At 41.0% G+C, this 25,254-nt stretch overlaps 1 protein-coding gene across 1 annotated transcript in view; it reads left to right on the top strand.

Moving 5' to 3' along the window:
• Positions 1-25,254, top strand: part of DCC (DCC netrin 1 receptor) — a gene marked incomplete at its 5' end in the record, with an annotated part of 102,927 nt that overhangs the window by 5,981 nt on the left and 71,692 nt on the right. Inside the window, 3 exons of the mRNA XM_061349039.1 lie at positions 440-634; positions 17,644-17,739; positions 21,767-22,005. Of these exons, the coding sequence (XP_061205023.1) occupies positions 440-634; positions 17,644-17,739; positions 21,767-22,005 (530 nt within the window). The remainder of the gene's footprint in view (positions 1-439; positions 635-17,643; positions 17,740-21,766; positions 22,006-25,254) is intronic.

The raw sequence follows: 25,254 nt of genomic DNA, 5'->3' as shown, positions 1-25,254 counted from the left end.
GGAAAGACACAAATTATTTCCAGAATATACTGGACTATCATTAGCAAAGTCAACCTTTTTTCTTAAATAAAATTTGTGAGCAATTCATGCAATCAGCTGTCAGGATCCTGCTGAACTTGCAAATAGAGCAGGGAAAAGTTATCCTCCTGGAAATTCTTTTGCAAGTCGTCTTTCATTTCCTGCAGCACTTTAGATCCTGCTTGTAGCCTTATGCTAAAGGTGAAAGGTAGTACAAGGTACTGTGGCTAAACAGGCTGAGGCATATTAGTGGCCTTGGAAGGGGAAGATGCAGCTCAGAAACGAAATTGCATGAGCTCTGCATGTAACTCTGGGGCACTTGGTTGGGGTTTTTGTGCAAATGTTTTAATTTAAACTCAAACCTTGAGCAGAATGTGAACTTACTCTTTTATCTTTTTTTTTTTCCTTTTCCAAATCCCAGAATCTCAGGTTCCTGACCAGCCAAGCTCTCTTCATGTCAGGCCCCTGACAACCAGTATTGTCATGAGCTGGACTCCACCATTGAACCCAAACATTGTCGTCCGCGGGTACATCATTGGCTATGGTGTAGGCAGTCCGTATGCTGAGACTGTGAGGGTGGACAGTAAACAGCGGTATTATTCCATTGAAAACTTGGGTAAGTAATTGCTTTCATTATTTCATGTCATGAAAAGATGTTGCTTTGAGATTGTGCTGGTTTTGTAAGCTTATTTTCAGGCTGTCAATGGTGCTTCCTTTGTATGCTGCTTTCTTAGACTGCTTCTGCATTCCATTTCACGTTTGGTCTCACCTTCAAAGCTCTGGATACTCTCAAGCATGTCAAACTTCTTTGATCAAATCCTCATTTTATTCAGGAGATCTTATTAAGTCGTGTGCTCCTAATGCTGACTCCCACTTGTGCAGAGAGCTGGACCTAAAGATGTTATTCCCTGGGCTGCCCCCCACCATGTCTGAATTAATGGCAATTGCAAAACTCCTATTTTGTGTCTGTCAAAGTGGTGCCGAGAGAGAGATGATTATTCATTATTCATGGCAAAGCCTTCCTGATAGTTCATCTGAATTCTCAGCATGGTATGCAGGGACCTGCATCCTTCCACTGGTGATGGACCGCTCTTCTAGCACTGGTAAAGCAATTCAGAATTTAAAGGAAGTCAGAAAGTTTAATGGTTTCATGTCATTTCTTCTTTAGCAGTTTCATTCCAGGTAAAAATGGTAAGTTTTCTGCTTAGCAATCTGTGAAAGATCAGATATTACAGATTACAGGATTACAGAAAGATGCTTTAACGTGGTGCATGAGGTACACAGCTAGACTAGTTATCTCAACTCTATAGGACCAAAACTCTCTAATACCTGGGGACAGCTTGCTGTGGAATTTGTGTTTTATAGCACCATGAAACTGCATCATCCAACCTTTTCACTTTTTCCTTAGGGAAACTGAAGAGACAAATAAACCATTTTTACTGTTACTTCATCAAACAGCCTCTTTATGTTCAGGTGTGAATTTCATAATGGAGCTTTTTGCAAGCAGTCATACATAAACACTCCAACTATTTGTGGGTCCTACAGAAAAAGGCAGATTTGGTAATGTTTCATGCAAGTGCAAGTTGAGTTTGAAAAAATGGAAGGATGCCTGACTATGGAAGGAATTTGGTGGAATATAAAGATAAAAGCTATTAGTAATGAACGTGTGTCTAATAACTCTTGGTCAGGATTAAATGCAATATATTTTTTAATATGTATTCCAAAGGGATTTAAATTCTCCAAAGCCTATTTTAAATTGTTTCATATCCTTAATGAGTTTTCAGTTCGTTCTGTAACCACTGTTGTCCCAGGAGTACTAGAAAAGGAAATTGGATCGTCAGAGCTATCAAGACCAATGTTCTTTGGCTTTGGCAAAAGCTAAGGAGATGCCTACACAGCTGAAATCTATAGAGTTCCCAATGGTTAGTTCTCACTAGGAATGTCTTGATTAACAAAAGGAGAAATGTTTTGGGGTTTCTGAAGCCTCGGTGTTTCTTTTTCTTTATGTATTAAATGACCAGTGAATATATTTGCTCCTGGGACCTCTGATAGCCACTACCATCACAGAATCACAGAATTGGTAAGATTGAAAAAGATCTTTAAGATCCTTAAGTTCAACTCTTACCCCAGCACTGCCAAGGCCACCACTAACCCATGGCACTGAGGGCCTTGTCTATATGTTCAGTGAACACTTGCAGGGACAGTGACTGCAGCCCTTCCTTGGGCATCCTATTCCAATGCCTGAGCACCCTCTGGGGCAGGAATTGTTCCTCAGCTCCATCTAAACCTGCCCTGGTGGAGCCTGAGGCCATTTCCTCTTGTCCTTCCATCAAGAGGAAGGTGGGCTGGAAATAACTTGTAGACACAAAAGCCTTCTCTCAGGGTAACTACATTGGTAGTTTGTGGGAAGTTGGCAGCATACTTAAGCTATTAGAACTGTTTTGGTGGATTAATAAGGTTCTGCTATACTGTTGACTGTGCTGGCAGGCAGAAGTACACAGTGCAGAAAGTGAGAGAGGGTGTTTCACCAATATACTTTAATTACAGAGGTAACACTTGGACACCTAGAAAATATAAAGAAAGTGTCTCAAGTGTATCAAATATTTACTTACAAATAATTTGGTCACTGAAATCAGGAAAATCAAGGTTGTGGGGTTTTTTTGTTGAACATCCTTCAACAGGCTGAAGTTTCATTGAGAGTTATTAATTGTTCAAACAGAAAGAATCTTTTCATTGTTTTGTTTGGGGTTGCTTTTTTGTTTGTTTGATTGCAAATACTCAGGAGGTGAGCAGTGTAACTTAACTGTCATTGAACAGGTAAGCCGTGTGCCTCTGGTCTCTAACTGGTTAAGGATTTTGATCATAAATCCTGATGTGCATATTTTAGATCTGACTCTAGTGAACATTCACATGTGCAACTTTGAAAATCAATTTCCATGAATAATTGCAGTAATTAAATCCCATCATTTAAATATCTACAGAAAATGAACCCCAGTGGTATGTTCCTAAGCCCCAGAGAAAGCTTTTAAAAAATTAGAACAGTAGCCACACTTCCTAGATTATTCACACGCTTTATTAAAAACCATTACAAAAAAACTACACAAAATGATGAGGTAATTTTTTTCATAATAAAACCACTGTTTCAGTAAGGTTGTAAATCAAAATGTGCTGCTGTCAGGAACAAGGGGAAAAAATATTTCCTAAGTGTTGCGTGAACTAATCCCACCTGTTGCAAAAATTCCTATTGAACACATGCATGAGAAGTATACATTATCTTAAGTGTAATATGGAAAAGCAACAGTGAAGTCTGATACCTAAATAAATTATGAACTTCAGTGAGTTTTTCCTCTCCCCTCTGAAGACCTCATCCCTTTTCATCCTCCTGGCTTTCAGCAACTGCTGCTTCTTGGCTCCCCAGCTCTCCTTTGTCTTGTTAGACAGAGACTGCAGAAAGGTCACCCCACTGCTCCTCGATCCCATCTGTGATGTTTCTAGCTGGAAAATTGGCTTTCTGCAGCTTCCTGAGGTCCACTGTAGTTCTTTTTATTGTTCCTTTGTATGCTAGCTTGAAGCACACTGCAAGCCTGTGGACCATTTAGATTCTGTAGTGGTAGATACTTTCATTAAAGAGCAGTCAGGTTTGCTTGACATCAGATGCCTTTCAGAAATCCTGCCTGACTCTCATTTGCAGTTACTGTTTTTGCACATAGATGCTGAAACGCAACAGCCCAGGTCATGTTAAGCATTATTTTACCTCTATAAGCTCATGGTGTAGTCCTGAGGGAAATGATGGTGAAGAACTCTGTATTAAAACTAGTGCTGTGCCAGTTGAACAGGGATGCAAAACACCCTGAAACTATATGTGCGTGCATACATATATGCCTGATCTTTTCTCAGGGAACAGCTTTCTTCTTTCTGTGTTCAGACCTGTACAAAAGCACCTCCTGCACATCTTTCCAAAGACCTTATGGTTGAGAGGTTGAGAAGACGAATGCATGTAGGTATTGAAAGTTGAGGCTAACAGCCCTTACTGGCTTTATTACCTTCCCAGCATCTGCAATAGAGTTGCTCTGGAAATTCCTGCCTTCTTGATACCCCTTCGTCTGGCTGCTCCTGCTGTAGACATATGATAAGGTTGCTGCAGCAATTCCTGCTTGTTGGATATGTAAGGCTGCAGATCCTTGTGCTGATACGGGTTGTACTCCTTCCCTAACATGTTTATGCAGCTGTGAGTCATTATTGGCTACCTGCCCACACGTTCTATGATTTTGGATGGTTGGGTACCGTTGTTATAAATGTCTTGAGATAGAGTAATGTATTGCAGTTTGCCTTTTGATGTGAAATTCTCAAATTATAAAATCCAACCCTAAATTACTTCCTACTATCATAAAATGAAGCTGAGGCAGACTCAGAAACAAAATGTAACCCATGCTTTAAGCTCAAGACTGTTCATCTTCTCCTGCAGGCAGTCAGTAGCTTGACTTGTGGCCATGGTAAGTCAGTGTTCGGTGGTAAACCCGTTGTGATAAGACAGAAATAGTGATAAACTCTCTGACTAGTCTCTAGGCTATTCATTTTACCCAGCTTCAAACACTGAACTGAGTCACTGGAGTTTGAGCCTTACCAGCCCATGTTACTTCTCTAATCCTTCAAGCAGGAAAAGACGACTGCAAGGATAGTTCAGCCCATTCAACAGCTGATTTTTCTACTTGTTGATCACCGTGGATAATTTTCTACACTGTTGACCACTGTCTATAATGGTAACTTAGCCATGGTAGGCATTGCTGTGCATCAGGATTCACTGTTCTAGAGCTGATAATGAGATTCCAAAGATATTTGAACCTTCAATCTGCTGCTAGTGATTGACTAAAACGGTTTTCTGTGCAGGACCTGCTGGTTTTTGGATTGGAGTCAGATTTCAGAATCTCTGTAGAAATCCTATTAGACACTTGACTGCACCTTCATAATCCTAAATACTTTAAAAACTCTGCTTGAAAGTACAAGGCTTGGAAGTGGTGGAGGATCTCCTTAAGCAGATCACACACAGGGGAAGGTTGGAGACCTACATGCTTAGAGAGTGGCTTGCTTTTTAATTCCTTTCCTCTTGGTAATATAAGTTTGACACTGGTATGCACAAGTCACATGGCAGCTTTGTATCACATTTCAGGTACTTAACTGATTTGCCCCTTCAAGCAAAACTTCTTTAATGCCTGCATCAGCCTGTATCCAAGCCGTTACAGCACTTGTCCAAGTAGTACACTTGAGGAGCTGAATAAATCACTTCTAAAAACATGAGGAAAATCTACTCAGTCTTTCATAATAGTGATTGAGGACTTTATTCTGTGTGATCATATTCAATGCAACTATATAGAGGTAACACTTGTATTCTAGAATGAATTAAACACAGTGATTTTCTCATGACTGAGTGGTCATATTGCCTTGGAGACACTTTCCACAGGTGCAGAAGGATAAAAGAATATCCAGAGACTTCAGCTTTGTCAGTGATTTGTTGTATTTTCTTTCTGCAGTGTATGAAAGATATTTGATGTCAGTCTCATAAATTTCAGGAGCAAGCATCCCCTGCTCTCATTCAGCCTTTCCTGTGACAGAGAAAGCAGTGTTTGACTGACTCTCAAATAAGTAATTCTAACAAGGAAATCCTTCAAGTGAGACAATTCATTGTTTTTTTCTTTTTTGTTGCGGGTTTGTTCTGTTTTTAATATATTATTTTAATTATTTACTTGTGATTGTAAACAGCAAGGTTATTGGCTAATTAATGGTCATTTTAACAATAGTGGAAAACTCACATATGCTAATTCTGATCTTTCACACATAAGAAGTAATGAATTCTGTACTGATCAAACTCAAAAGACATTAAGGTAGAAATGAAGTGATTGGGCTCATCTCCAATGAGCTTTTTATTAACATTTACTTGTGAAATAAAAATCTGAAAGAGAAGGGAAAAAGCATGCCAAGGATATTTCTTTTTACCAGTTATGCAAACATAAACCCCAAAATACCTGAAACACCACACTGGCTACAATAATTTGCATTAAAATTTCAATAGCTGATGAACCTGTATTTTTAATTAAATTATTGGAGAAATTAAGTGTGGTAACTTTATCATAGTGTGTTACAATATGTTAACAACCTTACTATTGGTAACTCATTCTGAGATATTTTAATCATTCATTAGAAGAAGGGAAATGGGTAGGAGGCTGGCATGAGAATGGTGGTAGCCTGGGCTCAGCAAGACCTGGGGAATGACCATTGGGTCAGAAAGGACATTGAAGATTATTCAGCACCAACGCTCTACCACGGGCAGGGACACCTTTCACTGGAGCAGGTTGCTCCAAGCCCCGTCCAATCTGGCCTCAATATATCACAGTGCAGCCTCTGCTCTATGTCAGTGACATCCCAACAGCAAAAATGCTTTTAAAAAGCATTTGAATAGTAGCAATAATAGAATAATTTTGCATCGGATAACAGGGTGGTTGCACCACATGAGAGAAAGCGGAGAGATGCAGATTTGAAAATCCAAGTCTCAATTTTAGGGTGATCAGAAAAGTTAATTCCTCTGGCATCCACAGTAATACTTCCACGTGTGAAACGCCCGAAATCTTTCCATGAGAAAATGTGTATAAAAATTACTATTTTATGGATATTCAAGCTGTTAAAAAACTAAATATGGTGGGAGAGCTGTACCAAATTCCAGAGTCTTACAGAAACATGGAGTTTCCTCTTCAGAGCACGGCTCTTCCTCACCACTTACGTATGTGAGAGCAGAAAAAAGCATAATTTTAGAAAGAGCTTTTAAGTACAGTTGCCTTGATGTGACCTAAGAAAAAGCTACATTCATCTCCCTGAGTGTGCAGAAATTCATATGCACCTTCTTAAAAGATTTGGCTGGGAAGCTGGAGTGCACATCTTGAAATATTATTTTCATGTCTCTTTTTTAACTTGAACCTTTGATCCTCCTGGCCCAGCAGTGAAAGCAAAGTGCATAATATGCAGCAAAATCTAGCAAAGACTTTGCAAACTTACTCTCTCTTCTCCCATAAAGCCTGAAGCTACCCACATCTGAAACTCGTAAGCTGCAAATGGAAAATTTAGTGGATGTGAGCTATTTCTGCTTAATTAGTAGTTTGGAGAATTACAGCTACCATATGAATAATAAGAATGTATTAACAACTCACACCAGTAAGTCTTTTTAATAATGCTGGAGTGAGCTGGATGGTCTCCTTGGTCTGTATGGACCTGTGCAAGGAGCTCCATACAGCATGGTGGGAGATTGACAGCTGTGGTGCTCTTGTCTTTGTGCACCTTGATGCAAGTGTTGCTGCTCAGGTGATGCCCCAGAGTTTTGGATGGAGCAGATGTTAAACTTTACAGATAGCTGCGTTATTCAAGCAGTAAGAATTTAAAGAAACTTCGACAATTAGAAGTGACAATAAATGGAGATAAAGCTTCTAGATCTGAATTTATATTTAACAAACACAACAGTAGGAATATAAAGGATTCCATCAAATTCACCCTCGTCTTAACTGCAGATCAGATTAAATTTGACCCTTCTGCATAAATGAGGAAAAAAGCATTTTGTTTTATTGTGATGGGAGGCAAAGGAGGTTCTTCATTTTCTTTAATCTTTGCAGATGACAGTTGTGGATTATAGCAAAGGCATAAAAGGAAACAAAAAAGCTTTTTAATGTAGTTTTAGGTTGTTTCCTTCCCTTTGCATTTTTAATACAAAATGCAGCAACAAAAATCAAACAAAAATATGTTAAATTTTATGCATCTCACTGTTTCCCTCATAGATCACATTAAAGCACAACACTAACAAGTAAAGGCACTCTGAAACTCCAGGGACTGTTCATTTTCTTCCTTGCCTTTGAAAACTGACTGTCATTTAAAGAACGCTGTCATTTCTGCAAATACTTCATGCAATAATTTTCTTTCATTTCTCCCTGACTTTACTTTCTTACCAAGTGTGGATAAATCGCTCCCAAAGAAAGGGTCAGTTTGTGATCCATGCATTATTTACATTATGAACAGATCTTGCTTAACTGCCCCAAATGAGATACTGCGTGGATTTGAAGTTTGTCCTCGTGTCAAAGTGGATTTTAGCCTGCCCATATACTTATGTATATGAATACGCTCATGCACTTCACTCTGGCTGACTTTCTGTAAGGCGTTTTAGTTTGTTGATGGCTCACTTCTTCAGCTGTACAAAAATGCTAAACAGGCTTCTCTGAGAAATGTTTAGGATCTGTTGACAACAGATGGAAGAGAAGAGCTGAATATTTCCCTTCTTTGCTGGTAAAGAACAGAATCGTAGAATCATAGAATAGTTGGGGTTGGAAAGGACCTTAAGATCATCCAGTTCCAATCCCCCTGCCATGGGCAGGGACACCTCAGCCTAGACGATGTCACCCAAGGCTCTGTCCAACACCTAAGAATAACTCTGAATCCCAAATTGAAATATAAATAATACAGATAGCCAAGAATCATAGAAGGTTGGAAAGGACCTTAAGATCATTCAGTATAAAAGAAGCAAGCATTTTTTGCAACTTTGGGAGTTGCAAAGCGAATTCTGTTGCAAGCATTTTTTCTCAGGGAAAAGGGCAGATTCAACACTATGTTTTGCCTTCAGGAGTGGCACCAATCTCTCAGTCAGGGATGCTAAGGACATCAAAGCAGCGAAGTGACCCAGGCTTCTAGGTGCACAATTGCTCAGATGAAAGACTTATTTTTTGCAAAGAAAATCACAACCTCTCCTGCTGGTGCAATTTTCATTGTTATTCTTTGTGTATGAGTACCCAACAAAGCCTTGCCCACACATGTTTATCCTCCTGGTACATTAATGGTGTTCCCTCTGATGTCAGGAGTCGTCTTGAGTCATGGCTGGTTCATTTTTTATTCATTTGTCCATATGTCTTACACTTCATTTTCTGCAACAGTACTTTACGTTCCCTGAATTCGGTGCATTTGTAACATCAATAACAAATGTATGTGATGCACATAGGGATTTTTTTTGTTGTTTCACATCCCTGCTGATGCGGAGTGCACTGAGCTTGTGATGCACCACGGGAGTTGTAAAGGTTCATATCTCCACAGGAGACAAGACCTCTTTCGAAGCATGTTCAAATTACCGTCTTTGCTTAAAAAAACAAAGTCCTGCACATTTTGTTATAATGCACATAGGACACAGCTCACAAGAGAAATCAGCAAGCAGGCATAATATAGGATGGGCTGACATCTTAAAAACAGCTGCAAATATGGATTTGCTGTTCATCTCCTGAACTACAGTAAAATAAAAGCACTTAACTGATTCTCATTATAAATTCTCTTTGCTCTGTTAAACACTTTCACTAGTGTTTCATATGTTGAGTTACCTAAACATATACAGGCACCCCCAAAGTCGTGAGGCACATCATTGTCCTAAGAGGTCTTTAATACTTAGGTGGGAAATTCAGATTTTGATGCCTCAATCAGGCAATCTCCATTTGTTCTTTTGGATCCTAAGCAGAAGGAACTGGTTTTCAAGGAGATGCTAGTACTGCTGATGCTTAAAACAGCATGGTGGTTAGCTGACTCTGTTTAAAAATCAGATGAAACTTTTTGGCATGGAAGAAAATGTGCCAACTTTCTAAAATATGCATTTTGTGCTTTCCATTCACCAAGAAGATATTTGGCCCATCCTCTGTAACCTTGGAAAATGCATTCTTGAATTTTACAGCATTTTGTAAGTTTAGCTTTTTTGAGCAAAGTTCTTTTTGTTTATTATGGATAGTTTGGTTTACCAGAAGATGTAAATACATGCTCGTGCTGTTAGAGAAAGGATAATACACTGGTAGGTCTCTTATTTTATTAAAGCAATGCATGAGCTCTTCATTACACATTTTAGCATTTCTGATAGTGACTCCTCTCCAAATTACCTAATACATTTGATGAAATAACATAATGTCTTACAATGAAATAATATTGTCTCATCCACCTCTGAACTGTAGCCATTGCTGATGCACAAAGTGCCCAGAAGGAATAAAATAAAACTGCTTTTCTGTAGCTGGTAACATAGGAGGAAGTCAATTGGAGAGTTTCATCATGGAAGCCTATTCTTGTGGAGTATTTATAATTAAATTTGCTAATATGATTAAAAGATGGGTTTTTTTGTTGCTGTTGTTGTAATGTAGCTATGATTTCCCTCAACTGTGCTAAAATCTGCTTATAAGGTTTTCTTTTTAGGGCAAGTGTATGTTGTCCAAGGAGTGGAATACGTCATTTATAGTTTCTTTTAATGGAATTTAATCTGCTGGTCATTAGGTGACCAGTGGATATTTGTCAAATCAGAGTCAGGGCGACTTTACGTTGGGGTGATGGTCCATTGCTTGAGGGTAATTTCTGCACAGAGGAGGCCAAATCACCCCCTGGGCTTCTGACCCCCTCGCAGGACACCACTGGATGCTCTAATGTCATAAGTGGCACAGTTTATCCTGCCTGGATATCTGACACTGCAGCCCTCAGAGCACGAATCTATTAGTATTCTACTAAATGCAGCCTGTTTCCTCCAAGGTCTGACCCAGACACCCTCTCTTGTGAAGAGATTCCTCATGAATTTCCAGAGAAAACCCTCCAGTTCTGTTGGAGCCATCTCGCACAGCAGGATATCAATCTGCTTTGGGCTTGTTTGTTGTGGCACTGCTAGGTGAAACTTTATTGTAGACTGTGCTGGGGCTCCCTAATGCATTTAAGGTGGTTTCTGTTTTCCTGGGAGCGTGGACAGCCACCACCATGGATGCAGCCCCTGCATTTCAGGTTGTATGGAAGTACACCCAATTGTGATGTTGGAAGAGCTTTTCTCTGTCGATTTCTCAGCATTCAATAACCCTTTGCTTGTAGAGTTTATACTTCAATTTGCCATTTGCCCTATAGATAGATTATCTTTTCGGGCAGTAAACTAACGTTACTAGATCTTGGTAGCACAAACACTGGTGCTATTGATTACAAGGTGCAATGTTTTCACAAACCTAGACAGGAGTAAATAAGGCTGTTCCCGAGTTGCTTTTTGAGATAATAGTGAATGATGGGGGTTTTGCCTTTTAGAGGGCCTTCCAGCATCAGTGGCAATGGCAGGACACACAGGGCATAGATGTAATTATTCTGAAGACCTCTTCTCTCTGAAGAGGGCATTTCCTGCAGGAGTTACTCTGTTTACAACAAAATCTAACATTTCTGTTTCCACTCCTTTCATTGCTATAACAATAAAGGGGAGTCAATATGTTTGTGGTGAAGCAAAGAGAGAGATCAGCACAGAAGACAGAAAGGTCCTGTGTCAACAGCTGGATTAGAGCTTCCTCCTCAGCTTGGCATCAAAGCCAGGTTCCTGCCCTCACCCTGTTTGTGTGAGCAGGTACTAATTGTCACAGATGGACTTGGGCTGGAAGTGATCCCTCAAGTTGTAGTGCCCAATTATCTGTTCAAGCAGGGCCAGCTTCGAAGTTGGCTCTGGGTCACAGCTGTCGTCTGCAGCTGAGTTCTGAGAACCCTCAAGGATGGGTGCTCCACATCCTCTTCCTCAGTGCTGAGCTGCTTCCTCAGTGCTTAACACCACCCATACTTACTTTCAGAATCACAGAACCATTTGGATTGGAAGGGATCTTAAAGACCATCAAGTTCCAAGCTGCACAGCTTCTCTGGGCACCCTGTGCCAGCGCCTCAGCACCCTCACAGGGAAGAGCTTCTGCCTAAGAGCTCAGCTCAGTCTCCCCCCGGGCAGGTTCAAGCCATTCCCCTTGGCCTGTCCCTACAGGCCCTTGTCCCAAGCCCCTTTCCAGCTTTCCTGCAGCCCCTTTAGGCACTGGAGCTGCTCTAAGGTCTCCCCAGAGCACAGCAGAGGGGCAGGGTCCCCTCCCTGGGCCGCTGCTCGCACTCTGGGGGTGCAGCCCAGCACACGGGGGGGTTCTGGGCTCAAGCGCTCACTGAAGCTGGGTCATGGGGAGCTTCTCCTCACCCAACACCCCAAGTCCTTCTCCTCAGGCTGTTCCATCCCGTCCCCCCCCAGCCTGTGTTTGTGATGGGATTGCCCTGACCCAGGGGCAGGACCTTGCCCTTGGCCTGGTTGAACTAATAGCTAATGGAATTTCTTTTGCTTGTCAGACCGCATCTGTTTTGACAAGGTATCTTTGTTTTGACATTGTCTACAGGGAAGGTACTGCTCCTCGTGATGGATACCTTATTACTGTCTCTGCCATCCCAAGGGTACACTTCAGTAGCCTACAGTTAAAAACATCTTAGAAATAGGAAAAGGAAAAAAAAAAAATGCTGTAACAATGTCAGCTTTCCTCCTCAGGAACCTGTGGCAGCATTAGCACATTGCTGTATTGTATTCAGAGATCCACAGCAATGCTCAAGCAGAGTAAAAGTGATCAGGTGTCAGCAAACTGCTACTTCAGAGAATCATAAAATCATAGAACAGTTAGGGTTGGAAAGGAGCTTAAGATCATCCAGTTCCAACCCCCTGCCATGGGCAGGGACACCTCACGCTAAACCATGGTACCCAAGACTCTGTCCAACCTGGCTTTGAACACTGCCAGTGATGGAGCATTCACAGCTTCCCTGGGCAACCCATTCCAGTGCTTCACCACCCTTACAGTAAAGAACTTCTTCCTTATATCCAATCTAAACTTCCCCTGTTTAAGTTTAACCCATTACCCCTTGTCCTGTCACTGCAGTCCCTAATGAAGAGTCCCTCCCCAGCATCCCTATTATAGGCTCCCTTCAGATATGGGAAGGCTGTTATGAGGTCTCCACACAGCCTTCTCTTCTCCAGGCTGAACAGTCCCAACTTTCTCAGCCAATCTCCATACAGGAGGTGCTCCAGTCCCCTGATCATCCTCGTGGCCTCCTCTAGACTTGTTCCAACAGTTCCATGTCCTGGAAGTTCACTTCTGTTTATGATCAGGAAAGGCCCTGACAAAGGCATTAGGAGGGGATTGATGGACATAGAACTTATTTTTATTGCTGTTTTATTAGCTACTTTGTGTCTGAAAAAATCCAGATGTTTTTAAGTTTAAGACAGTTGCGCTAGGTGGTGAGATGGGATCGAATGTTTTCCTGGTGGTCAGGAGAGCTCAGCTTATGTTCAGCATTCCCAGGGTACCGATTTGTCAAGCACTCTGCAGGTCCCTTGTGTCATGTAATTGTTATACTGGGAAGTGAGAACGGGACTTGAGAATGAATTTTTGTCTGAGAAAGAAATGAGCTGATCTGCAAAATCAGCTGAGTATGTCACCCTCTGTCCAAAACTGCACTTTAAGGTAAGGAGCTTTCCTTGGGCTGGAGTTCACATTTGGTTGTCAAGCTTTTATTTCATATTTATATTTAAAAGAAAATTTAAAATATGCATGAAAACTCAACGTTTTTCAGAAGACACCATGTAAGGGCTGTAGAGACGTCACAATTTTGCCCTGTTGAAGAATAACTGTGGTATCTTCAATGAGTTGGTATTTGTTGATTATTTTCCTTCCAGTAACAGTTGTCAGTAGAAAAAGATTGATTTTGTTCATGCTTAGTTTGAACTTTTTGTCCTTTGGGGTTTTTTAAGTTGAACTGCAGAATACAACTTGATTTCTGGAGCATTTTCTACACCAACACTGACATGGCAGTTGTTGGCTAATGCTGACTTCTTTGCTCAGCGTTTTCAAAGGCAAGAAGAGATGTCTTCTGCCAGGAAATAAAAAATAAAAAAAAATTAAAAAAAAGTATATAATTCTGCCCAGAATAGCAAATACAAATGGTAATATCCTTATTATAGAGTTGAGTTCCTATCTGTGATGAGTGGAGAAAAATTCAGGACTTACCTCTGGATTCTTGCAACCGGAAATGTTGTTAACTGAGGGAATGGGTTGAGGCTGACAGAGGGGAGACTTAGATTGGACATTAGGAAAAGATTTGTCAGTATGGGGGTGGTGAGAGACAGGAACAGGTTGCACAAAGAAGTTGTAGATGCTTCATCCCTGGCAGTGTTCAAGGCCAGGTTGGACACAGGGGCTTGGAGCAAGCTGCTCCAGTGGAAGGGGTCCCTGCCCGTGGCACAGGTTGGAACTGGATGAGATTTAATATTCCTTCCAGTACAAACCAGTCTGGGATTCTATGATATTGTTACCTCTAAACCCTGTGTTTCTTTGTTTCTTTGCATTGTTTCTGCCAGGAGCGTTAACAAACCTCCTGTTCCATTAGCTGCTTCATTTATTAGGAGGTTTACACTAAAATGCTTTCCTCAATTCAGACTCCCTCTCCAGTCAGTGGCATTTTCCTAAGAAGGGCACCAGAATGACCTTATGAGTACTATTAATATACAATGCAGTTCAAAAAGTAACTGCCACATTAGAAAATTAATGTTTTTCTCACTTTTTCATTGTATTGGACTATAGGAAACTCCGGTACTGTGTTCAAACACTGTACAATGGCAAATTGTCTTTTTCCGGATTATCTAAGAGGGACTCGAGCAATTATTTATTGTTCCAGTTAGCAGCAGCTCAAATTGAGCACCTGAAATTTCTCTGTTTTCAACAGAAAGCGACAGATCACATCCTCACCCTAATCTTACCTCATTTTTGCAAATGTAACCTTACCCAACCCAGTTATAAACATATATCATATGTCAGTCTGTTAGATTTATAAAATTTGATGAACTATACATTGTGCTATATGGGCAGTTATAATGAAGTATGTGCTATATAGTCTCCATTTTTAAATTTTCCATGAACTCATCACATTTTTCCACCTGATTTGTCAGTTTCTGTAAGTATATTTTTCATGATCAAATTAATAGTAAATCACTCATTTTGCTTATTCATTATTGGGGAATTCACAATGTATTTTGATTAGACATGACAGTCCTATGGGGCTTTGGGGACTTGGACAGTAATTTCTAGAATCAGGTTTCTTGAGTAATCTTTCACATTTAAAAAGTTAGCGTTCAGGGTAACATTCTTCTCTGGCTAATGTCTCATTATTCAAATTTAAACCAAGTGAAGTCCAGACATTCATGCTTTGGTCGTTATTAGTGGAGATATGTACCAACCCCTAGAGGACAATTCATCTTCTATTCCTTAATTATCTATCTTAGCATGGGATAAACTGTTTGACGGAAGTGCTTGTCCCTTCAACTGCTATAAGGACAGCCCCTATTAACTAAACCGTGTGTCTAACTTACAGAAAACACTAAGATTGAACTGCTGTCTGTCCCTAGGTGTCCTTTTCAGTATAGTCACTTAGCTCACTGCTGGTAATAACAAACAGCTGGCGCATCTCAAAGCCCTAAAACCTCCTTTTTTCCTTTTTTTTGTATTCTCTACATTTCTCACAGTGTACCTTAGTGAGTGGTCTGTATTAATACCTTACATCGCTCTGTCACATCTCTCAAAACTCATAAATAGGCACAACAGCTGGGTAGGAGGGAGAGATGGAGTCAGTCAAGACTGTGCTTATGAAAGCCTATCTCTTCTTCAGAAACTCCTGAATGTGCCATTATTAAACTCAGCTAAATAATGACTTCGTGTCTCAATAAATAAATCTTCATGTGGAATCTGGAGAGTTACAACACTTTAGTTAAATTAGAAATTAAAAGTAGTATGCTAATACCAAGTGGAAATCAGATGAAAATGTATACTACATCTCTGTGAATACAAAACAATTTCTTTATGACTAATGATATTACAGTGAGTAACAGCTGAATTAATAACTGTACTGCACTTAGCGCAGGGAGTTATTAATGTACTGGTCCTTCATTTGGCAATTTTTAAAGTTTAGCTGTTTTACAATAGAAGCACAGAAGCCACCTGAATATTAAACAAATATGTCACTGTTTCTTCCGAACACAAAACCAAATACAAAATACATGGGTAGAAAGAATATTAGTAACAATATGCAATAAGTACTTAAAGATTATTTACTCATTTCAGATTCACTGTAACGGTATTAATCATGCTGGGCTGATTTGGTGCTAATGTAGATAAAATATGTAATTTTGCGGTAGGTCTTTCGGAATGTCATGTTAATAAATGCCTCCTCTCATACAAACATTTGTTATTTTTCAGTAAAGAACTTCGAGGAGGCAGTTCTCATCTTTGGCAGGTATATGAGAGCCCTGTCTATTCCGCTGTGATTTTATCCTGCGCAAATAGAATTAACAGCTTGAAATGGGGGGGAAGGGGGGGATGAAGCGAATTACATGAATAAAGACAGGAAAATGGATTGCCTTTTTTTCCTCAGAAAAGAATAGAAAAAAAACAACGTGGTGCTGACATGCAGATTTCACTTTATTTTCATTTAGGGATACATTAAGAGTAGCCCCATAGTAAACTAGGACACACAAACCAGCACAGCGTGTCCATGAACCCATGAAGCTAATTCCTGTGTGTTATTTATTTCCTGCCACCTCCTTCTTTGGAGAGGTTCTCCAGCTGAGAGAGCTGGGCTGGGTCAGCCTGGAGAAGAGAAAGCTCCTGAAGGGGAGACCTTAGAGCAGCTAGAGTGCCTAAAGGGGCTGCAGGAAGCCTGGAGAGGGGCTTGGGACAAGGGCCTGTAGGGACAGGCCAAGGGGAATGGCTTGAACCTGCCCGAGGGGAGACTGAGCTGAGCTCTTAGGCAGAAGCTCTTCCCTGTGAGGGTGCTGAGGCGCTGGCACAGGGTGCCCAGAGAAGCTGTGGCTGCCCCATCCCTGGCAGTGCTCAAGGCCAGGTTGGACACAGGGGCTTGGAACAAGCTGCTCCAGTGGAAGGGGTCCCTGCCCGTGGCACGGTCCTGGAGATGAATGAGTTTTAAGGTCCCTTCCAACCCAAACCAATCTCGGATTCTGGGATTCATAATTGCTAACATATCATGAGGAGCTGTCCGTGAGTTAAAAAGGGATAAAATGCCTACTACCATTGTAATTCTGACATCGTGAAATTAGGAAGGGAGGCTCTTGCTCAGCATCCAGGAATAGACTGCAGGGTTGCATGGCCTATTCTGGGGTGGCTTCAGGAGCACAAGTTCCAGCAAGCAGCACTGGAGAGCTGGACACCTGTGCTTCACTGCAGAACTTCAGCTTTCCAAGGCAATGCATCGCTGGTGGCACTCACCCGTCTCTTCCCACGTCGTTTCCAGGCAGCAGCACATCCTCATGAGGGGCTGCACAGGGCTGGATGCCCCTCCTGACAGCTGGAGTTCAGCACCAGGCACAACCCTGGATATCCCAGGTCCATCCTGGGGAAGGCATTGGCAACCCACAGAATCCCTCGCCTCCATGTAGCTCTGCACATATCTGGGGCTTCCTCTGGACTTACAGCTGATGCCCAAAGTTGGTTCCAGCTTTCCTACACAGGCAAAGCTGCAGGTGGTTTAAAGAAAAACTTTACCTTGCGATTGATGAAGATAAACCCAGGATATTGAGATAAATAAAGCCTTTGGAAAGAAAACAAAAACTATGAGCAGCCATCGGACTCATTGCTTGCTTTGCACTGGTGTTTGCTTAACTTCATTTCTTTTTTTCTTGGTTTTCAGGAAAACACTTGTCTGGTCTGCATCCCAAATCTGACTTTAACATTTTGTGATCTGTTTTGCCTTATATGTTTTCTCCTGCAGAGCCAAGCTCCCACTATGTGATTTCCTTGAAGGCCTTTAACAATGCAGGAGAAGGGGTGCCTCTGTATGAAAGTGCGACCACCAGGTCAATGACAGGTGAGTTGCAGATAATCTGCTCCCCATCAGCGAACACCAGCCTTACAAAGGTGCACACTGGACAACATATTTTGGTCAAGGCAATGGAAGAAACGAGTTCAGCAACCACCATGTCCTGCTAGAATAAATCAGCTTCGCTTTCCACTTAATTGTAACTATATAGATAGAAAGAATTAATTAGCCTTTCCACGAACTGGCTGTATAAATTTAATGGGATGCTCAGAAGTGCTTGCTTTTTAGTGCAAGTTGGCTTGTGAGAAGCATGACTCCCAAACGATTTAAATATTTAAAAGTCAGGGCAGAATTCTGGTCAACAGCTTCACTGAATTAAACCCAGACAAAATTATCTTTGTACCCTTCATTTTTAAAGCAGTTTAAATTAAAACTAACTAGTTAAAAGCACACTGTCATCATGCACAACCACAAAAGCATGTAGAGGGGCTGCAGAAGGTGGAAGACCATACTGATGGGACTTCGCTGGCAGGATAAGGCTAACAGAAGGGATTACCCAGCAGCAGCAGAGCAGGTTGCTTTCAAGCAGCTGTTTTTCACAGATGCATGTTTGGGATGCTGGCGAAGTTATAAAATCAGAGTTATTCTTGTGTAGTATTGTCTTCCAGTCTGCCATGTGGTTTTTCTGCCATCAGTGGTGGGTTGATGGGACTGACGAGGGGTTACAAGAACAGAACTAAGAGGGGAAAACAGAAAAATGGGGGGGGGGGGATCAAAACACATGTTTTTCCTCTGATTGGCACCATCATTTGGTGAAGGTTTTTTCCAGTGTTTCACCCATGGTGTTCAGAGCCTCCTGGAATGGGAGCTGTGTCACTGAGAGCAAACCCGATCACTGACGCTGGCTTGGGTGGACCACGAGGAATAAATCAACCAAATGGTGCTTCAGGGCCTCTACAAGGAAAAACAGCTTTTATCCATATTTGTGAAGTATTCCCATAAGAAATCTTGGAAAGTCAGAAGAAGAAAAAATAAAACAAACAGATTAATTACACGATCAAGGGCAACAGTAACAAGCCACATTAGATATAATAAGTGTCAGGAAATTTCTGGCTGAAAATTATTAATCTTGTGTGGAATATACAGAGGTCATTCTTGCTGAATGTGTGTCTTGTAAAACCTTTTTCCACTGAGTTTGTCTTAGGATCCATATATACGTCTTGTTTTTTAAGCTTTTGGTAGTTGAATCTATTCAAAAGTCAGGATTTGATTTCATGTCAGTATATAACCTCTCATAAATGAAATGATACCCAGGTGTGAAAAAGGTAATTCCGGATTGGGTTCTGTTTTGGTGAATGGACCCAATGATCATCTGTAAACAGTCCACCTCGGTGCTTCTTTCTTATTGCTGGGATGTGTCTGTGCCTGGAGATCCCCACCACCTCCCACCCAAAGGATGAAGCCTCTAAAAGGAGAAACTGGATGGGGCTGGTCACAGGGGAACATCTCGAAAAAGGCTTTTAACAAAGCAAGGAAGTACAAGGAACTGTGTTCCCCAAGAAGCAAATGAGCTGATGCATCCTGTGCACTAAAGAAAACAAAAAACTGTGTCCATCTAGCATATGCATAGACATACTTTGGTCCCTGCTGGTGTGGATATGATGTGCAGACTACAGTTACATAACATGCAATATTCACAAAAGAACGCCAAAGAGAGCAAAAAACTATTTTCTGTCAAGAGATTGCAATTACCAAATGACAGATGCCTACGCATAAATAATAACAAATGAAACTTTGGTGGAAAATTGAGGTGGTATTTAGGGGCCTATTTTTAGCCACCCTTGGATTATAGACATTTCCCTCTTCCACAAGTCAGTGGCGATGTGTTTCAAAAAGTGAATTATCTTGATTGATTGGGTCTGACCATTTTATGTGGCTAAACGCAGCCTGTCTTCATAATCTTCTCTACAGCAGGACTGCATTTGTCAGTATGGGAAAGAAAAAGAAAAAGGAAGTGTGATATTTGCTAAAACATCTACTGAGCTCCAGTCACATCAACTTCTGATTTTGTAGATAAACCAAACAGAAACAAGTATTGCTCACCTTTCAGAATTTACCACCAGTTCTTGAAAACTTCAGGAAAAGAAGCTGTTAACTTGCAGAAGCTCAATTCTCTAGATTGGGGTAAAAAAGACCCATTCCACACCACGTGGATCGCACCTTTGCATTTTGAATCACTACAGCAACAAAGTCGCTTCATTTCCATCAACACTCACATTAGAGCTTCCTATAAAGCAGCTTTGAATGAGGGAAGCAACGCAATGAGATCGTTTAAATGGCTTATTATAAATTTTAGCGATCCTTATCTCCTTGGTTTTTCCTTTCGAAGGCTGTAACCTCCCAAAGTTCTGACTAAAAATTACAAAACCATAAACATGGAGTGATCAAAGAGTGTCAGGGGCTGCAACTGCACGTAGAGCAGAAATAATATAGTAACTATTGATGAGGAAGCATTAGATCGGTTTATGCTTTGATTAATTAGCACATTATTTTAGACAGGAAAAATAAATAAATAAATAAATAAACAAACAAACCCAAAAACAAACCAAGCAACCTTTTGGAGTGCTTTTGCTGCACTTTACCACAGCATTTTGAAATTGCATGTAGAAAAATCACAGCTGGTAGATAATGAGTAAGTATGGATTTGAAGGTAAGCCAGAAGATGGCTGGGTGCTTCCACAAGGACAGAGATGTTTCAGCAAAGTGCTGAAGGCCAGGTTGGATGGGGCTTTGAGTAACCTGGTCTAGTGGAAGGGGACATGATGTTGCAACTGGGTGAGCTTTAAGGTCCCTTCCAACCCAAACCATTCTATTATGATTCTATGATTTAAGCAATCTCTGGTTCCCACATGGGTGCCATCACCATGCAGCTCCAAAGGGCAGAGACAGATCCCTGGAGAAGCCAAGAGCATGAATGTCATTGGGGCCAAACTGAACGCTGATCAGAAGAAAAATCCTCTACACTGTTGGTGGTTGTTATCTGCTGGCTGCAGCAGCAGTAACCTTCTGCTGACCCAACATCTGTTTCCTGTCTCACACCTTCACAACTCAGGCTTAGAGTAACCTCCTTTGCAATGAAGTAGAAAGAGAAGCATGGCCACAGTGATCTCAACAGCCTCAGTTAACTGAATGTGTCAGCACGGCACTCAAAAGGCCTGAACTTTTGGAAGTGAAACTGAATATGGCACTGCCTCGATAATTAAGCCAGAAATGTCTTCTGACACTGCATAATGCACCACTGAGGCATGTGCTTGGTGCTCAGCATCTTGCTCCCCAAAGACCACTCCGTCACAGACACATCAGAGAGGAAGTGTGCTTCTTCCTTAAGGAGGAAGCCTACTTGAAGATAATCCACGCCTTGATGCCTATATGCGCACGTTAAGCACACTGACAGTATTAAACAGCTGCAAGGTTTTAACTTCAGCACTTTCAGCAGTGACATTTTCATGTTCTGTTTTGCCTAAAAGTGCTTATGCAGATGCAGAATATGTTCCTTTCAAAAAGTTAAATCAACAGAAGAGCCCGAAACAGGCTGCCAATAGAGAAAATCATGGGTGACTTCTAAACATGTGAGGGTATGTCATGTCTATAGATCAGGCTGGAAGTTTGACACGATGTCCACTTTGTAGTGTTTCCAATAATGTGCTGTTTACATGATTCGATTTTTTTAAGAGACTGTAGAAGAAACACTGTGCATTGACTTCATCTTGTGCGAAGAAAACACAGCATACCTCAAAGTATTTAAACAAGTCATGGAAAATAGAACTTAGCGCTGCTTAGTTTTGTTGTAGTGATATGACTGAAATGTTGCTGATGAGTTCTCATTTTGCATTAATGCCTTTCTTTCTGTTCTCCTCATGTTCCTCCTCCTCATTAATGCCATGCATTTAACCCATTGTGATGTGTGCCCCTTGGTGGCTGTTTGATTTTTGTTTTCTTTTGTTTGTTCTTTTTCTTTGTTTAACTTACCTATTCATTTAATTTGGAATGCTCATTTGCTGATGTATGGACCCAGACCCCATTGATCCATTAGAAGTTGATTTTTATCCTTTGCTTGATGATTTCCCTACCTCAGTCCCAGATATCTCCACCCCCATGCTCCCACCAGTAGGTGTCCAGGCTGTTGTACTTACGCATGATGCAGTGAGGGTCATCTGGGCAGATAACTCTGTCCCAAAGAACCAAAAGACAACGGAGGTTCGCTTCTACACGGTCCGATGGAGAACAAGCTATTCAACAAATGCTAAGTATAAGGTGAAATTTTAACACGTTACGAATTTATGAGCTATTTCATCTGTTCGTGTTTTGTTTGCAAGGACTCTGAATTGGCTTTTATGAACTTTCCTCGACCAAATCTCCCATTTCAATTAAAAGGAAACTTGCCTGAGTAAGTACTGCTCCCTAGAAACCCACGTGTTTAGTTGGATGAGCGCCATAGTTTAATTCTGCATGCCAATTGTTGGAAGTTTTGATCTTTAATCTTCACCAATCAGACATAAATTAGTCACAGATTTAGGAGCACAATAGTGTAGTGTGAATAGGAAGAAATACCAACTGCAAACCCACCCACACTGTATGACAATTCCACCCACCCATATTGCATATTCCAAGTAGCAGAAAATGAAGGCTAGTTTATGAGAAAACACAATTTGAACGGATTGGCAGAAGCATGCTACTGTATGGTAATTTCAAGTCCTAACGAAAGCAGCACCGAAAGCAGTACCACACGCAGCAAAGAGATATGGTAGGGCAGGGAATGTAAAAGAGCAAGCATAGACTTCAGGCTTTTTGGTTTGCTTGGGTTTGAACAGTAAGCTATATATCCCCCCTGTTTTCAGCTTAAATATTGCATCTCATATAGCATCCACCTTCCCCATGATAAGTGTGTCATTCCTCCCTTGCCCTACCATAATAGTTGTTTTCCCTTGCCTAAAGGACCATATTGATCCATAGTGAGTTGTTTGCTATGGATGTATTTTTATACTGCAAGTGGATGCCGTATTTTCACTGTTCTCTGTCCTAACAAAAGCAGCCTCATACAAGTTGTTTTTACAAGATTGTGGAACAAGGCCATGCTCTATTCAGCACTAAGGCTGTTCTGATTACAGCCTGAGTGATGTGTCTGAATAGAGGCTGGCCTTTCTAAACCCCAGAGAATGGCTCTCCACCTTTTTCAGGTTTGGGATACACCTCTCCTACAGATTTATCTTGAGATCAATCCAGATTGGAAGACGTGGGATTGATGATGGAGAAGCTTTTGCCTTCAATCCCTTTTCTGAGTGTGACTTTTTTCAGCTCTCCCAGGATATGGCTTCACCAGAATCTGGCTCACTGGTGTTTGGCTGAGTCCGTGTGCTGCCACAAACTATTCATTTCAATTTCATTACATCTGATTTGCCTTCACGCCAGCTGGAAAGGCCACTCAGGCCAGTTGGATTTTTGCTGAAGGTGCTGACCCCTGTAAAGCTTTAAATAGCAGTACATCTTTACAAGGCATAAAAGTCCATACCTTGCTTTTCTATCTACTGCCATACTTAAGGCAACTTCAGATGCTGACATGGTGACCTGCAATACTGGACACAAATTTTGTATGCTCATGCAATTGTAACGAGCTTGTAAGTAATTAAGGGTGCCAAAATGATGCATTGCAATGCTTTGAATGCCTTACCTTGCTTCATCTCCTATTTAGAGATGAATTTCCATGCCCAGCAAACAGAGGAGAATAGCACGGGAAGCACAGTGAGTCCCAGTTTGCAGCTCTAGTGATGAACTCAAAGCTCCAGAAAAAAAACAGCATCATATTTTGCCACTCACAGTCAGTCATAACATTTTCTCTAGTTTCCCAATGCGTGTAGTGAGCTGCATGCACGGGAAGACAGTGGGTGACAAATAAAAATGATCAAAACCAGCCCATTTAATCCAGTGTTTAGGAGAAGCATGTCTGTTTGGAGGTATCAAGCTCAATAGCCTTCTGCTAATCAAGCAGGTGGACATCTCTCACAAACCCCACACAGGGCTCTGGAAGGTGTTCAGATACACAAGACTAAAGAGGAGCAAGAGTTAAGTCACTTTTTTTGCCACCATCTCTAGCTTGGGCAGTCTTTGCTTAATGTGTAAAGAGCCGGTCTGATTCTTTCATTCCAGTTCTATCACCCAAAAGCAGAAACAATCAAAAATCTTTCAAGAGGGTCTGTTTTCCTGAAATAACCACATTTTTCAAGGAAACTGATGAAACCCTATTATGTTATTCTTTGAAAACTGTGGAGAAAACTTCCCTTCTTCAGAGGGGTTTGGATTAGGCTCCCAATTAGGTTCCCATAGCACTTGCCTGTTCTTTGGCATTGAATTTCCAAGTCTTTTGAGATTTTCCCATTAAAGTCTCCCACCACTTCAGAACCATGTATCTAAACATAATGAAGGGTTTAGTCTTTCTAATGGAAGCGGGAAGTTTATAAATTTAACTTTACCCTGACAACTTTACTTTGTGCAAACTGTCCCAAACAGCTATCCAGTGGTATTACTAAAGGTACTTGCTACAGTTACACCCCCTTCATCTCAATCTGATACTAACTTCAAGGATGTTTCTACTGTTGAAATGTTAATATTTAGTACTGAGCAAAAGAGTCAAAGAAAAACATGCAGCTGGAGACAAATAACTTTCCTTTCACAAAAAATAACCCAATGTCATTATGTTCCACTAAAGGCTATTTTGTCCAGGAATAGGTTCAAACGCTATTGTTTCTTTCCATGTGAGTTTTTCCTGACTGTAGTGTCTAAGGACTTCTACAGTGATAGCAACCAGTTTTAGTGATGCTCAGTCATGCTGAGGAGTATTTTACACTGTAAATCATTTTCTTTCTTGCAGAATATTTTCTGGGGGAGAAAATTATTTTTCTCTATGTTAAAATCCAGCTTTATTCAAATAATAATTTGTATAACCTCCAGCAGGTAGATTTTGCTATCTCTGGCAAATGGCCGAATAGTTCGCCTGAATAGTCTATGAATGCTTTTAAGTGATCTCCTTGCTTCAATAAGACTTTTATCAGAGGGAAATTCTCTGCTGGAGTAAACCCTTAGTACAGATAAGTTGTAAACTTGCTGATTTCCAAGAACTAGGAGTATTAATTGAGTAAAAAGATGATAAAACATGGTGCTGCATTAAGTCTTCCTATCAAGTAGCTTGCAAAACATGCCAGAGCACTTGTGGAAAAATAGTGTACCATGTAGGCAAATATAGCCATTAATCATAACATCATAGAATCATAGAATAGTTAGGGTTGGAAAGGAGCTTAAAATCATCAAGTTCCAACCCCCCTGCCATGGGCAGGGACACCTCACACTAAACCATGGCACCCAAGGCTCTGTCCAGCCTGGCCTTGAACACTGCCAGGGATGGAGCATTCATGACCGCCTTGGGCAACCCATTCCAGTGCCTTAGCACCTTAACATTAAAGAACTTCCTCCTTAAATCCAATCTAAACTTCCCCTGTTTAAGTTTTAGCC

The sequence above is a fragment of the Neopsephotus bourkii genome, unplaced genomic scaffold, assembly GCF_033783945.1.
Source record: "Neopsephotus bourkii isolate Nb327-2 ecotype Australia unplaced genomic scaffold, CSIRO-AGI_Nbou_v1 NB_381, whole genome shotgun sequence".
In the NCBI taxonomy this organism is placed as follows: Eukaryota; Metazoa; Chordata; class Aves; order Psittaciformes; family Psittacidae; genus Neopsephotus; species Neopsephotus bourkii.
The sequence above is the reverse complement of the archived record's forward strand: the minus strand, read 5'-3'. Positions and strand labels throughout refer to the sequence as shown.